At 44.6% G+C, this 13488-nt stretch overlaps 1 protein-coding gene across 2 annotated transcripts in view; it reads right to left on the minus strand.

Annotated features, from left to right (window-relative positions):
• ECE1 (endothelin converting enzyme 1) overlaps window positions 1–13488 on the minus strand; it is a 126518-nt gene that overhangs the window by 90906 nt on the left and 22124 nt on the right. For both annotated transcript variants that reach the window (XM_029579304.1, XM_029579305.1), the window contains exon 2: window positions 10692–10778. In XM_029579304.1, coding sequence (XP_029435164.1) covers window positions 10692–10778 — 87 coding nt within the window. The remainder of the gene's footprint in view (window positions 1–10691; window positions 10779–13488) is intronic.

Here is a 13488-nt window from a genome sequence, read left to right on the forward strand (position 1 = left end):
GAATCTTTCCTGAGAGATAGTGGATACCTGAACCCCAGCAGTAATCAAGACCATGAAACAAATACAGGAGAGATAAGAGGTGGCAGCTGGTTTTGGTACATAATTAGAATTGCAGAGGGCCAAAGGATTTGGACAGGTAGAAGACCTATCAAAGCTGCTTGCATTGACTGCCGATTCAGTTCTGCCTAGCTACCTGGAAGAAATGGCAGCCAGTTAAGTTACTGGGACATTAACACAAATATGTGGAGAGAGGTGGGCAGACAGCTTGGCTACACTTCCCAGCCAACAGCAAAAGACAAGCCATCTCCTGCAGGCAGCACCACCTTGCTCACTTGACAGTTGGGAGATGTCCTTAGAGCCATGGTAAAAGCAAGAGTAGGGTAGCGAGTGTAGATGGGCAGAATGGGTGGGCCAAATGGTCATCTACCAACATCAGTTACCCTCCAGATCCAGGCAAATCTGAATCTCATTCACCTGCCTTACACTGCCCAAAGTCCCATCTCACCCCATATACTCAGAGAAATGCATACCCCCCCCCCCTTTTCATATTCACTGAAGGGGGCTGCAGATGTAGATCTGTTCCCAAAGTGAGGGGTAGGCAGGCAGCTACCTTCTAGGCCAGGGGTGAGCAGACTAAGTCATGCCGTTGGTTTGGTTACATCATGTATATGTACACACATGAAGGATATTCCTGGATTCCTCAACTGTGTCCATTTTTTATTGCTGGCCATTCAGCTCTGAACAAGCTGGCAAGCCACCAGCAAGCCACATGGCTAAGCAGAGCCTCAGAGCCCCCTGTTTTGTTGCTGAGGGAGCAAGCACACAAAAATCTTACTATGCAAGTCAAATTGCCAAAGCTAATGGAAACCCTAACATACTATTCAATATAGTAAAAACTCTAACAACCACCCAAAAAGAATGTTCTACCTTTGACATGGCTCTATGTAATAAAATTGCTAATCATTTCAAATCAAGTCAGACATTTCAAATCAGCTCTCCAAGCTACCATTACCCTCTTATAATAACCTTGAATCTACTTCTACATGGTCTGAATTTACACCAGTTTCTGAAAACACTATACAAATCATTAGAAAACAAAACCCTTCCAACTCACCCGATAATCCGTGCTCTGGTATCTTTCAAAGCCTTAAGTCCCCACACTAGCAACCTTTTAGCACTATTAGTAAATCAATCTCTGGAAAATGGTTTTTCCATCCTCCCTCAAAAAAACTTCCATACCTCCAATCTTAAAAAATAAATCAAAGGAAGATTTTGATCTTAACAATTTTGGACCCATTGCTACATTAACATCCCTAGCTAAGCTGATTGAATCCGTAGTGTTCTCAACTATCAAATTATCTGTCAGAAAATGATATACTACACACAAACCAACATGGATTCCGCAAGGGTCACTCCACTGAAACTCTATTGACTTCATTTGACACTATATTTCGGGCCTTCGATTCTTACACAGATCACATTGTCTTAGATATTTCCGCGGCCTTTGATACTATTGATCACCAAATTCTCATCTCTATAGGTATCTCGGGTGCTGTATTACAATGGTTTATTTCATTTCTGTCTGACCGTATTCAACAAGTTAATATAAACAATCATTCTTCTGAACCATACTCTATTGCATCGGGTGTTCCACAGGGTTCTTCTCTATCCCCTATTCTTTTCAATATCTGTTACCTCTTTGCCGTATCTTAGCCTCACTAAACATACAATTCAAAATCTACGCCGATGACATACAGTTTATGGTACCATACAACACCTCTTGGACTCATACATTATCTTTAGTATCCTTATCTCTCACAACTATTGACACATGGCTCTCAATAGATTAAAACTAAATCCAAAAGAACCAGAAATAGTCCACCTCTCAATTACAGATTCATCCATAGGTCCCCCCCTCAATTTATATTTAACGGAATCACTATCCCCATCTCCAAATCTGCAAAAAACTTGGGTATAGTCATCAATTCAGACCTTTCATTAAAACACATACCCATAATTACCAGAAATTCATTTTATAAGCTTCAACTCCTGAAACGACTTCGCCCTCTACTTTTCTTTCACGATTTTCGGACTATACTTCAATCACTCATCTTTTCGGGGCTTGACTACTGTAATTCTTTATATAGGTCTCCCAGATAACACACTTCACTCACTTTAAGTTTAATTTAAGTTTAATCTTTATTTACATTTGTTTTTTTATTTAGTTATGTAAACCGTTTTGATTAAACACTGTTTGTAAAGACAGTATACAAACTTAAATAAATAAAATATGGACAGAGGAAGAGACCCCCCCTGCCAGACACCACACTGCATACAATTATGAGGAGTGAACTTTTTGGGGAGGCAGGAGAGAGTTAGGTGTCAGTTTTTTTAGGACCTGGGAATTTTTTCTTCACCATTTATTAAATTTTATCAGGCTCCTTTAAGTTTATTTTGTCAGGCTTGTGTGTTTATTCTCCCTCCCCTAGCCTAACAATTTTTCCCTTGGGCACACAGCAGCCATGATCTCTCCCCCTGGCTGGGAGGGGACAGCAGCAGGACTCTTCTGGGGGGGCAGCTCTTCCTGGGCTGTGCCTTGCCACAGTAGCTCCTCCCACAGGGGAAGCGGGTCTGCTGAGTCCACCCAAAAAATGAGCCACGTGGCTAAGCTATAGCATGCTTCCATCCCCCCCCCCCCCCGAGCTCGCAGTGACTCCACTGCCCCAAGTTTAGACTTTGCAGCCATTTTGTCCCTTTCATCAGCCAATCAGTGCACCCCCCCCCCCCCTCCCCCAGCTGCACACTCCTGTTTCTAGGCCTTTGGGGTTTGTATACTTTGTCAAAATAGTCTGCATGGTGTTTTAAACTTTTCTGAAATATGTTGCTTGTGAATCTAGAAAGTACTTGCACATTTACAGCAAGATCACCTAATTTGGGAGTTAAAGGACAGTGTTTCCCCTTCCAGACAACACACAGTAACATGAACTTTGAGCTACTAAGGCAGCACAGTGCCTTGTCCCCTGAGAAGTTACCCATCACTTCCAACTTAGGACACCCCCTGGTATCCAAACCAAGGATTTTGATCCTTAGCAGCACAAAATCCTCTCTTCCTGTCGTGTAGGACCTGGTGCCAGCTGGACGAGTCCACACAGGAGCGCCTCCTCCCTTGGAGGGGAAGAGTCAGCCGATTGCTATGTGAATTCTGGGCTGCCAGAACGGGATCCAGACCAGCAACCTCCCCCTCCCTGAATTAAAATCCTGTGAGTGCAGGGACGGAGCACCACAGGCTTGCTATCCCCTTCTTTAAAGCTGTTCAGACTGGGTGCTAGAGCAGCCGCAGACAGACCCCCACCTTGCTGCCTGCAACCTTCACAGCACAAGCCGTTCTGGCAACCTCTCAGAATGGATCGTGCTGATCTCCAAACTGTTAGAAAGGGACATATTTAGTGGCAAATCTAAGGGGGGCCTACAACATAAATGGAATTTGCAGATGAACATTTTACAATAGTAAAAAATAAAAGCAGAGCTCATACCTGGCTTTCCTTACAACACACACTTTGCAATCTGAGGACAGAGGTGGATGTGAGATACAGACACATAGGTGCTTCATTCGGCACAGTCTGCACCAGGTCTTGTTCCAAGCAAAATAGAGGAAAAGGCAGGGTGGGAGCTGGTCATCTCCAGTTTCCTGATCGCCTCAGTTACATTTTTTTTTTGGCAATGGTGTTTATTACAGGAGGGGTTTTTTTTTGTTAAACAAAACCCTCGGTTTTTAATCTTAAAAAGAAAAAGTGTTGCCAGTGTCCGACCTCTTACAGAAAGCCAGGTATTGGACGGCCTGGGTGGGGAGTGGGGGTACACAGAGTTTGGAGCCCTGTAGGGCAAGGTAACAGACCTCACTTCCTGGGAGCAGCAGCTACCTGAAAAGCCACTCCCCCCACATTTGGTCAAAAATGAAATAAAGAGGAGAATCCATTCCTAAGTCCCTCAGATCCCAATACTATCTCTTCACATAGAGATCCTGGAAGGGGGGGAGAATAACCTGTATTGTGTGGAGTCTTCCCCCTCCCCTCCCCCCAAAAAAAAGGCTACCCAGAGTCCCAAGGAAACTTCCGAGCCCTCCTCCTAAATACTTTTTAAAAGCACAGCTTGATGCACACTGAACTTTGTGCGGCTAATAAGATTCAGTGCAATTAAAGGGCCAAATATGTTGCTTTTATTTATTTAGTGATTTTTTTTTTATATACCGCAGTTTACAATAAACAATAAAATCAGCAACAAGCTTTACAGTCAATATGAACTACGGTGGACATAATATAAATCAATTAACAAGATTAAGAACAAATACAAATAAAAATGTTTTTTAATTTAAAATAAAATTTAAAATAAAATAAATAAAATACAATAAAATTTTAAAACAGAGGCAAAGCTCAACTAAATAAGCAGACCGCATGGAAACATCTGTTTACCATACTCTGAACCACAGAGTATCCCTTTAACAAAGAGGGGATGGACATGAGCAATGGGAGGGATATAGTGGCTGATCTTTGCAACAGACTGCAGTAGTTTTTTTTTTATGTTGCGTCATTCATGTGAAACGATCCAGGTAGGGAACGAGGAAGGGTACTAGGCACAGTTTTGGCAAGGAAACAGACTCCAAGTTACTGCTCATGGCAGAACTGAAGGGGGAAGGGGGGGGGGCAGTTCTTTTCAATATCTTTTTGGAGTAAACAAGAGACTTTCTGCACAGGTCAGAGAGCAGACTGAGGAAGCAGGCAGTATGAGAAGCAATTTAAAAGCTCAAGGGTTTGACCACAGCATGATCACTATTTCAGTAGTGACAGGCAACGTTACATCTGGGATATAGAAATCCCGAGGAATAAAATATGGTTGGGAGGAGATGATTACCAGAGAGAGAGAGAGAGAGATCTCAGGGCCAGATGCAATACAGTGTGGTCAGCCTAGCACACAGCTTGACACAAAATGTGTCCAAACCAGCACATATCACATATAAATGCCATGTAGATGAGGCTATTATACCAATGCAAAAAGACACACATGCGTCTAACACATACTAACAGAAAATTTAATGCCAGCCCCAGTGCTGGGGTTAAGTCTTGCCGTTCAAGGGTGCAACAAAATCCAAAAAAGATACTGCTTTGCTGTGGTTCCTCCTTAGTATCGTTACAGAGGAGCCACAGAAAGCAGCATCGTGAAATAATAAAGAGGCTTGACGGGGGGGAAAAAAAAAAAAAAAAAAGTATTGGCGTGCACAGTAGACATGTTCCAGGCCATGTATATTGTGCCAGTAAATTAACTGCCACTGGATAAAACAATGCTCTTATTGATAATGCCCTTGTACAGGTCCTTGGTGAGGCCTCACCTGGAGTATTGTCAGTTCTGCAGACCGGATCTCAAAAAGGATAGAGATAGGATGGAGGTGGTCCAGAGAAGGATAACCAAAATGGTGGTTGGGGGTGTCTCCAAATGACTTGGAGAGGTTGAAGAACCTAAATTATGTATAACCCTGGAGGAGAGGAGGTGCAGGGGAGATATGATACAGACCTTCAGATACCTGAAAGGTTTTAATGCACAATTGACAAACCTTTTCTGTTGGAAAGAAATCAGTAGAACTAGGGGTCACGAAACTCCAGGGAGGACGACTCAGAACCAACGTCAGGAAATATTTCTTCATGGAGAGTGTGGTGGATGCCTGGAACGTCCTTCCAGAGGAGGTGGAGAAACAGTGAAAGAATTCAAAGGGGCATAGGATAAACACGGAATCCCTCAAGGCTGGAGGATGGGAATGAAGAAAAGAGTGCATGGGGGTAGCTTGCGAGTGTGGTGGTTACTACCCTTAACCAATAAAGCCTTCATACTCTTGATGCAATGCTCCAACATTGCACTCTGCTTTAATCAGCAGGGCCAAAGAGGAAAAGGGAAATTAGATTCAGACAGCAACAAGGACATTGAATTTTATGTACTGGGAAAACAAATAAGCATAGGGGTAACTTGCTGATGCGGCTGATAATATCCTTAACCAATAAGCCTGGTACTTTTGATGCAACTCTAACATTGCTGTCTGCTTCAACAGCAAGAGGTGACAGAACTGGTCTCAGACAGCAACCAACAAGAGCCCTGCCTTTGACAGTTTTGGAAACTTAAGTATGAGGGTGACCTGTATGGTGAAGCAGATGCTACCATAAACTTGCTGGGCAGACTGGATGGACCATTTGGTCCTTTTCTGCAGTCATTTCTATGTTTCTATAATCTACACACACAGCACATCTCCTGGGCATCTGATGCAAAGAATACACAATTTATCCCAGCAGCTGATTTGATTATTGCATCAGGCATCCAGGAGAAGTGGATATGCACTTTGAAAGAATATAGACGCCCAGTGTAAATGCCCATTTTTCACGCATATTTCATTGGTCTTTCAATGGCGTAAGGTAGCAGAACAGTGCAACATGGTAATAACCAGCATTTGAGGGATGTTAAGGGTATTAGTGATAAACCAAACTGCAACACCAACTTTTCACTATTGAGGGATCAAAAACTCAATCAACTCCAATTTACCATCTCAATTATCTGTATTTTGCCTATTAATTCAAGTTTATCACTAAAAACCCACACTGTTCTATATTAGATGTGTCTGTATGTATTAAAACAATTTAGCAGTTTGTTTAGAATGGAGAGGTGAATAAAAGATATGAAACTCTCATTACTGCATGGTAATATGTTGATTAAAAAACTAACAATCCATCTCCAAGCACTATTTTGGCTCACTATAGAGTGAGCCAAAATATCAAAAAAGTATCAATATTCTAATAAAAAAAATTGTGCTCTATTAAATTTCATCCCAAAAAATATTCTTTTAATTATCAATTTATGAATTCAAGCACTACAGTTCCCTCCTATTTTCTCTAATCTTGTATCAATGCTGCAACATTTAACCTAGACGTGAATTCAAATTATATCCTTTAGGATATAAGCCCAAGTGTGAACCTGCAGCCACAGTGCTTCCCGAAGATGAAATCAGGGCAAGGCCTTCAGCAGACCTCATGTGCCAACAGGCCCTGCCCCTTGCATGCATTTCTATGCTGACAGGAAGCCTACGCAGGTGGGGCAGGCTGCGGCAGGGGTCCATCAACAACTTGTTACAGCAGCTGCCCATGCCACGCCACTTCTGGTGGAGCAGCCTACATGGGCAGGAAAGGCTCCCGCTCCCACCGCTTGTGCTGCACTTGTTCTGGGATGAGGGCTAACAGATGAATGCCATGCTGCTGCCCATCCCACCTTCATATGGGAAAACTGGGATAACATAGTAACGACGACAAGTAGCAACCAGATAGTCCAGCCAGCATGCCTGGTAAGTTTTGGGTAGCACCTGCCACTCTGTGCAAGTTACCCCCATATTCCCAGGATTGTCATCCTACCACCTTTACTAAATTCTTTGGACAGTTCAATCACCAGCTTTACATTTGATACTGTGTACAGGCAGGTGACTACCACAGGTACAGCTCCCACCCCACTCCTGCCAAATCTCTGCCTCACACCTGCTTTACAGCCTCAATTAGCTTTGGGCCATCCCTGTTTTTTTCTCCCCTCCTTCCAGGTGTTTTGAGATGGGTAGTTATTTCAGCAAGATAAGCCAGCCCTCCCCTCCCCCAGAGGCAGAGTGCCTCTTCCCAAAACAAGACAACTGGCTCAAAGTCAGAGCCTGCTATAAGTGCCTATATTGCACTAATCAGGCTCATTCAGACTTCTTAGCATGTGCTGTAACTGATCCTGCTGCCTCATCTAGGATGCAGCACCCAATAAACCGGAGTGTCCCTCTCAGCATCTCTGCCGATGGGATCAGCGTTCAGGGTCTGAGCTATGAGCAGAGAATGCTCCCTTCTTGGCCTTTTCACTGAGTGAGAACCTGTGTCACGCGAGGGAGTTCGTGCTCTGCCACCCATTGGGGACACAAGGACATTATGAGTATGCCCCCATGGATATAGATAGTATGGATGGCATGACCTTAAGTGGAAATGGAGGGTGGCGCCACTGGCCATGCTGCCGGTCCTCTGCTGCTTTTCCACTTAAGGCCCCACTTACCATGCTGTCGATGTCAGGAGCCTGTACTGCTTTGGAGGGGCAGCAGCAGCACACCCTCACCTGCTGAAGGAGTCCAGTGTTAGAACTGAGTTTGCCCCCTAGCCGGAAGTCATTCCCTTGTCCATGGGGGACTAAAGGAGACGGCAGCTACCTACTTCAAGGGGAAAACGAGAGAGCATGTGCGCGCACACACACACACACACACACAATACCCCAGTTACCTGCTAATCCATGACAGTTTCAGGGCATCTGGAAATTGGAAGTTCCAAGATATGGATAATGGGTTGGTTTTTTTTTTTAATTGTTGGGTATTATTTGATGTGAGTTTTGAAGTGCTTTGTGTTTGGAAAATTATGAGTTTAATTATTCAATGTTATTCTATGTTAGTAGTTGAGTTCTTTTTATTGGGATGGTTTTACTAATTTTGTTTTATAAGGAATGGTAGTGTCCTCTCCAGTTGTCTGTACATTTCTATTTATACTATACTAAATGGTCTCTATTCTGTATTTGAGGGTCTGTTTTGCATGTGTGACTAAGTGAGGTATTCCATTAGTGTGGAGTTTCTATGTAGGAATCTATAGTAGCTTGGCTTGTTCTGTTTTCCTAATAGGAGGTGTATTACTTTAGACCTGGTGTAATGTTTTCAGTATTAACTTTCATACAGGCCAATTCAGTACAGTGCACTCAGGCTGAGCACACAGTTAGCCCCTGTGTTTGACGCACTATTACCCCTTATACATAAGAACATAAGAAATTGCCATGCTGGGTCAGACCAAGGGTCCATCAAGCCCAGCATCCTGTTTCCAACAGAAGCCAAACCAAGCCACAAGAACCTGGCAATTACCCAAACACTAAGAAGATCCCATGCTACTGATGCAATCAATCAGCTCACCAACTTGAACATGCAAGGGAATCCTTGTTTGGTGGTTGTTTTGTACGGAGGTTTTTGATAAGGGTAACCAATTTGCAGTTATCCTTTTCCTCCGTCTATTATTCTTTTATTAATTTCAAAAAATACTTCTATTCTCTTTATGGATTTTTTAAATTTCTCTTAAAATCCCTTCTCCCCTGCTGCTTTTCCGACCCACTTCAATTTCTATTTCATACTTATCAAGGTCGTCGCCTTTATTGATGTTTCATGGGTACGGAGCTGCATGTCCGTACCCATGCAAATGCATGTTGAGCCTATTAGTTAATCCCATGCGATACAGAAAGTAAAATGTGCAGCCAAACCGCACATTTTACTCAGAAATTAATGCCTGCCAAAGGCAGGCTATATTTCAGCCAGTACCAGGAAAGTGCACAGAAAAGCAGAAAAAAAACCCAAAAAACTGTACACCCTCCAACTTTATGTCATAGCGATATTAAGTCGGAGGCCCCAAAAATAAAAAATCTGCCCGCGGGTTGGAAAACGGATGCTCAATTTTGCCGGCGCCCTTTTTCCGAACCCGTGGCTGTCAGCAGGTTCAACAACTGATGCCAGTAAAATTGAGCATCGGCTGTCAAACCTGCTGACAGCTGCCGCTTCTGCCAATAAGGAGGCTTATTAGCGTGGGCCCTCATTTGCATACAGAATCGGGCACCCAGGAGAGTGGCTTGGGTGCATGTCGGGAGAGCAGGCGCTCGCCTCGGAGCGCCAGCTCTCCCACACATTTTACTCAATTGGCCCGATAGGTAGGGTTGTTGCTGTTTAAGTACTGACAGTGCTATTTTTATATAGAAATTCTCTCATGGCTCTGAGTCATGCCTATGCCCAAAATGCATTACTGTAGGTCTAAATACCATATGGGTTCCAAGTATCTCTTGCTTTTTTGCAGGGTTTTCTAGTTTGCACCTCAGCAGTGCATGTAAATATACATATTGTGATTTTTATCTCAGAAGACTGCTTTCAATGTCATTTTTCATGTAAAATCCATTATAAATGCATACTTTTTAATTGTGTGTGAGTGTATGATGGGGGGGGGGGGTTTCCCTAGGGCACCTAATACCCTTGCACTGGCCATTGCTGTACAAACATTTAACAGAGTCTCCCAACTCAGGGTCATGTAGTGTAATGGGTGAGGGCACAGTTTTCTCCTTCACTTGGCCATAGGTGCACCATTGCTTGGCTACAGCTCTGCTTATGCACTGCCTGTGCAACTCCTATTCAGTTTAGAGATAGTGTAGTTAACACTGAACGTTACCCATTAAAATATAAATGGAATGTGAAGGTCACGATGTGTTCTGCCTCCAGCAGTGAAGCACTGTACAACATCAAACCCTGCATGGGAATCCCTGCCAGTCTGTTCCCAGAAGTAGGTGTTGGGGGGGGGGGGGGGGAGAAGACTGTTATACAACCAGAAACAGCCAGCAGAGACCCAGCATGCCAGGGATTGAGGCGCAGGGGCAGAGGACTGTGTGGCATATGAAGCTTTGTAACAAAGCACTTAAGAGCCATCAGTTCATGGGGGCAAAAAGCACAGTGTAAGGACTAGAAGTTCATGGGGAGAAGCACAAGAGATTTAAGGAATCTTCAAGTTAGGCAGAAGGGTGGGTGGCATCCTTTTTGCATTCACACATCTGTTAGCAACAGCACAAGGTGACCTTACCTGGATCCCATTTGGATAGACCTCACCCTCACTGATAGAGTCCATCAGGTCCTCTTCATCTAGAGTTGCCCTCTTGTAGGTCGACATCTGAAAGGCCAAATGCAAAACAGACTCCCTTAGCATGTCCATGGTTTGTGAAGGCGCAGTCTCTAGTGAGTGGGGCATGGAGGCGTGCCCTTCCCCCACCAGCTCCCAAGCCCTCATTGAACAGGGGGTAACCTCATGCCATCTGGTTTCTCAGTTTCTTGCATCAGAAATAGTAGTCATATGGGGGGGGGGGGGGGGGGGGGGGAGACCACCTCCCCCAAAAGGAGCAGGAAGATTCCTGCTGGGATCTTCTGTTCCACAAACACCCGGGCTCCTGTTGCTGCTCTTCACTTGCTGAGTTTGCGCCAGCTCTGGTGTGCTATCAAGTTACCAAAACAAAATACTTGAAAGGTAGAGATGGGGGCGTGAGAGAGTGCACTCGCAGCTAAATCCCCACCATTTATGTAATCCTTCTTCTGTACAAATACATCCTTCTCATGGCTCAGCTTTGACCATTAAATCCTAGCAATTCCAGCTTGAAAAAAAAATAAAATAAAAAGGAGACCGGCACACATTTTGGGGGTGGAGGAGTGAGCGAAAGAAAGCAGGAAGTGCTGTGATCAAGGCTGGTGTGGTCTGTACAACTGCATTCCTCTGTGGGAACCTCCAGCAATGCCAGGACCATCCCTTTTCTGCTCTTCCTGTGCCTCAGCTCCACCCACCCCATGCAGAAAAAAAAAAAAAAAAAAAAAAAAGGTACAGAGCAGGCTGACCACACCCCCTGGTCTGCTTTCTCCCTCCTTGAAAGAGAAAGTGACCTGAACAATCCATGAGCAGCTTCCTTCCCAATGCCTCCTCTTGCGAAAGCCCTGCACAATTCCACATCAAGATTTCGTTCCATGGCTGCAGCTGCCTCGAGTCGGACTCTGCCAGCTCCAGCTCCTCACCAAGGAAAGGTAACTCCGAACAGAGGCACAGGGCATGCAACAGCCACCTACCTGCCGCCAGTAAAGGCAAAGCTATTCTCTGCTGTACCGAGTTACAAAGAGCAGGTGGCAGGTTTTGTACGTATAATTAGAAACTACTTTAGAGAGAAACTCACAAGTGCTGGACAGCGCGAAGGTTAACAGCATTTCTGGGCTTAAAAAGGGATTCGACAAGATAGGGAAGGAGTAGTTAAGATATAATCCCAGGCTTGCCACATCCCTAGATCAGGACTGTTGGATACAAGAAGAATGAGATTTATTAAGCACCTTCATTCCCAGAGTGGAAGAGCAGAGCAAGAAAGGGAAAAACTGCAGAGCAAGTCATTCTGCACTTCCCCCTCATCCGATATGGAGCACGTTATAAAATTGGTTTCGACCACCACCACAATAGAGGTCGGGGACAAGGTCATCAGGAGTGCCTGCAGCAGACCCATCTGCACTGCTCCCCCCCCCCCCCCCCCCCCGGGCTCTCCTCTCCGGCAGGGGCTCTGCACCTACCTCTTAGAGTCCGCCCTGTTCCACACCCCCTCAGTTTGGATCCAGAGGAAGATTATGTAAAGGCTTGGTCTCAGTATACACAAACTAATTTGAGAAGTCCACTGACGGACGAATTGAGACACACAGGATTCAAAAGGCTGGGGATTCTGTTGTGGCTTGTTTTAGATTTTTTGAGTTTGAGAAAAAACATTTTTAGCTTTTTTATAGCTATACCTAACCAAAAAGTGTGTTTGTGGGCTGAATAGCTGCAGAGCATGTGTATGGACAGATCTATAAGGCGTGAGGGGGTCCCAGTCTTGAGTTGGCACCATACGTTTTATAGTAGATGTTTGGGTTTCTAGCTTTTAGATCAGCTTTGCCAGCCTAATGGTGATTTTCTACCAGATCTGACTGACCTGGAACCTCCCTGAACTGGGGAGGTGAGAAAAAAGGGGAGGTGAAAGCCATTATACTTTAAGGGGGGGGGGGGGAATTCCCCACAGAGTGCTGATGATTTCTACGCAGCTTACTGGTTGCACAGAAGAGGGGGCTAGAAGAGAAAAGCAAAGAGCGTGATAGCAATTGGTGAGTGACTTGAGACCTGTGGACAGAGCTTCCTCCACGCCTTCAAAGCGTACCTGAAGTAGATAAAGTTTAATCCAAGGCAACAGCAGCGCAGAGCAAGACCACGCAAGCAGAGGCAATGCAAGGGTAAGGGAGCTTCAGCCTTGTGCCCCCCTCCCCACGCCACTACCACCCCCTTCAAGAACAATCCTGTAAAGTTACAGACACCACTGTTTGGATATTCATTACACAGTACAACTGTAGCCTGTTTTAACACAAACAAACACCCCCCACACAAGCATTCGCTTATAAATTAAGAATCTGTTTTGCACTGGTTGAAGGTACACTCTGAAAAAGCTGGTTGGCCTGTATTAGGATATTTCCCCTTGTGGCTCAACATAAAAAGCAAAGTCAAATAGTCAGCTAAGTTAACACAAGCTTCCACTACCAGACAGTGAGAAGTAACGTAGTCCTAAAAATAGGTTACTCCGAACTTGTACAGAACGTGCTGTTTTGGTGTAGCAGGCTAACACCCAGGACTCAACACAACCCTACCTACGAAGTGGCAACACTAAATGTTATGCCAGACCCTAGAACACGCCACAGATCCCTATACAGAAGGCACAAGCTGGCAGAATACCTCACCTGCACAGAGAGACCCTCAAATAGAGAATAAGACTCACATGCCCTTGGCCATGACAACAGCCACCACCCTCAATGCTCTAGTTTTGTTTCAAAGAGGG

Source organism: Rhinatrema bivittatum, chromosome 15 (assembly GCF_901001135.1).
Source record: "Rhinatrema bivittatum chromosome 15, aRhiBiv1.1, whole genome shotgun sequence".
NCBI lineage: Eukaryota > Metazoa > Chordata > Amphibia > Gymnophiona > Rhinatrematidae > Rhinatrema > Rhinatrema bivittatum.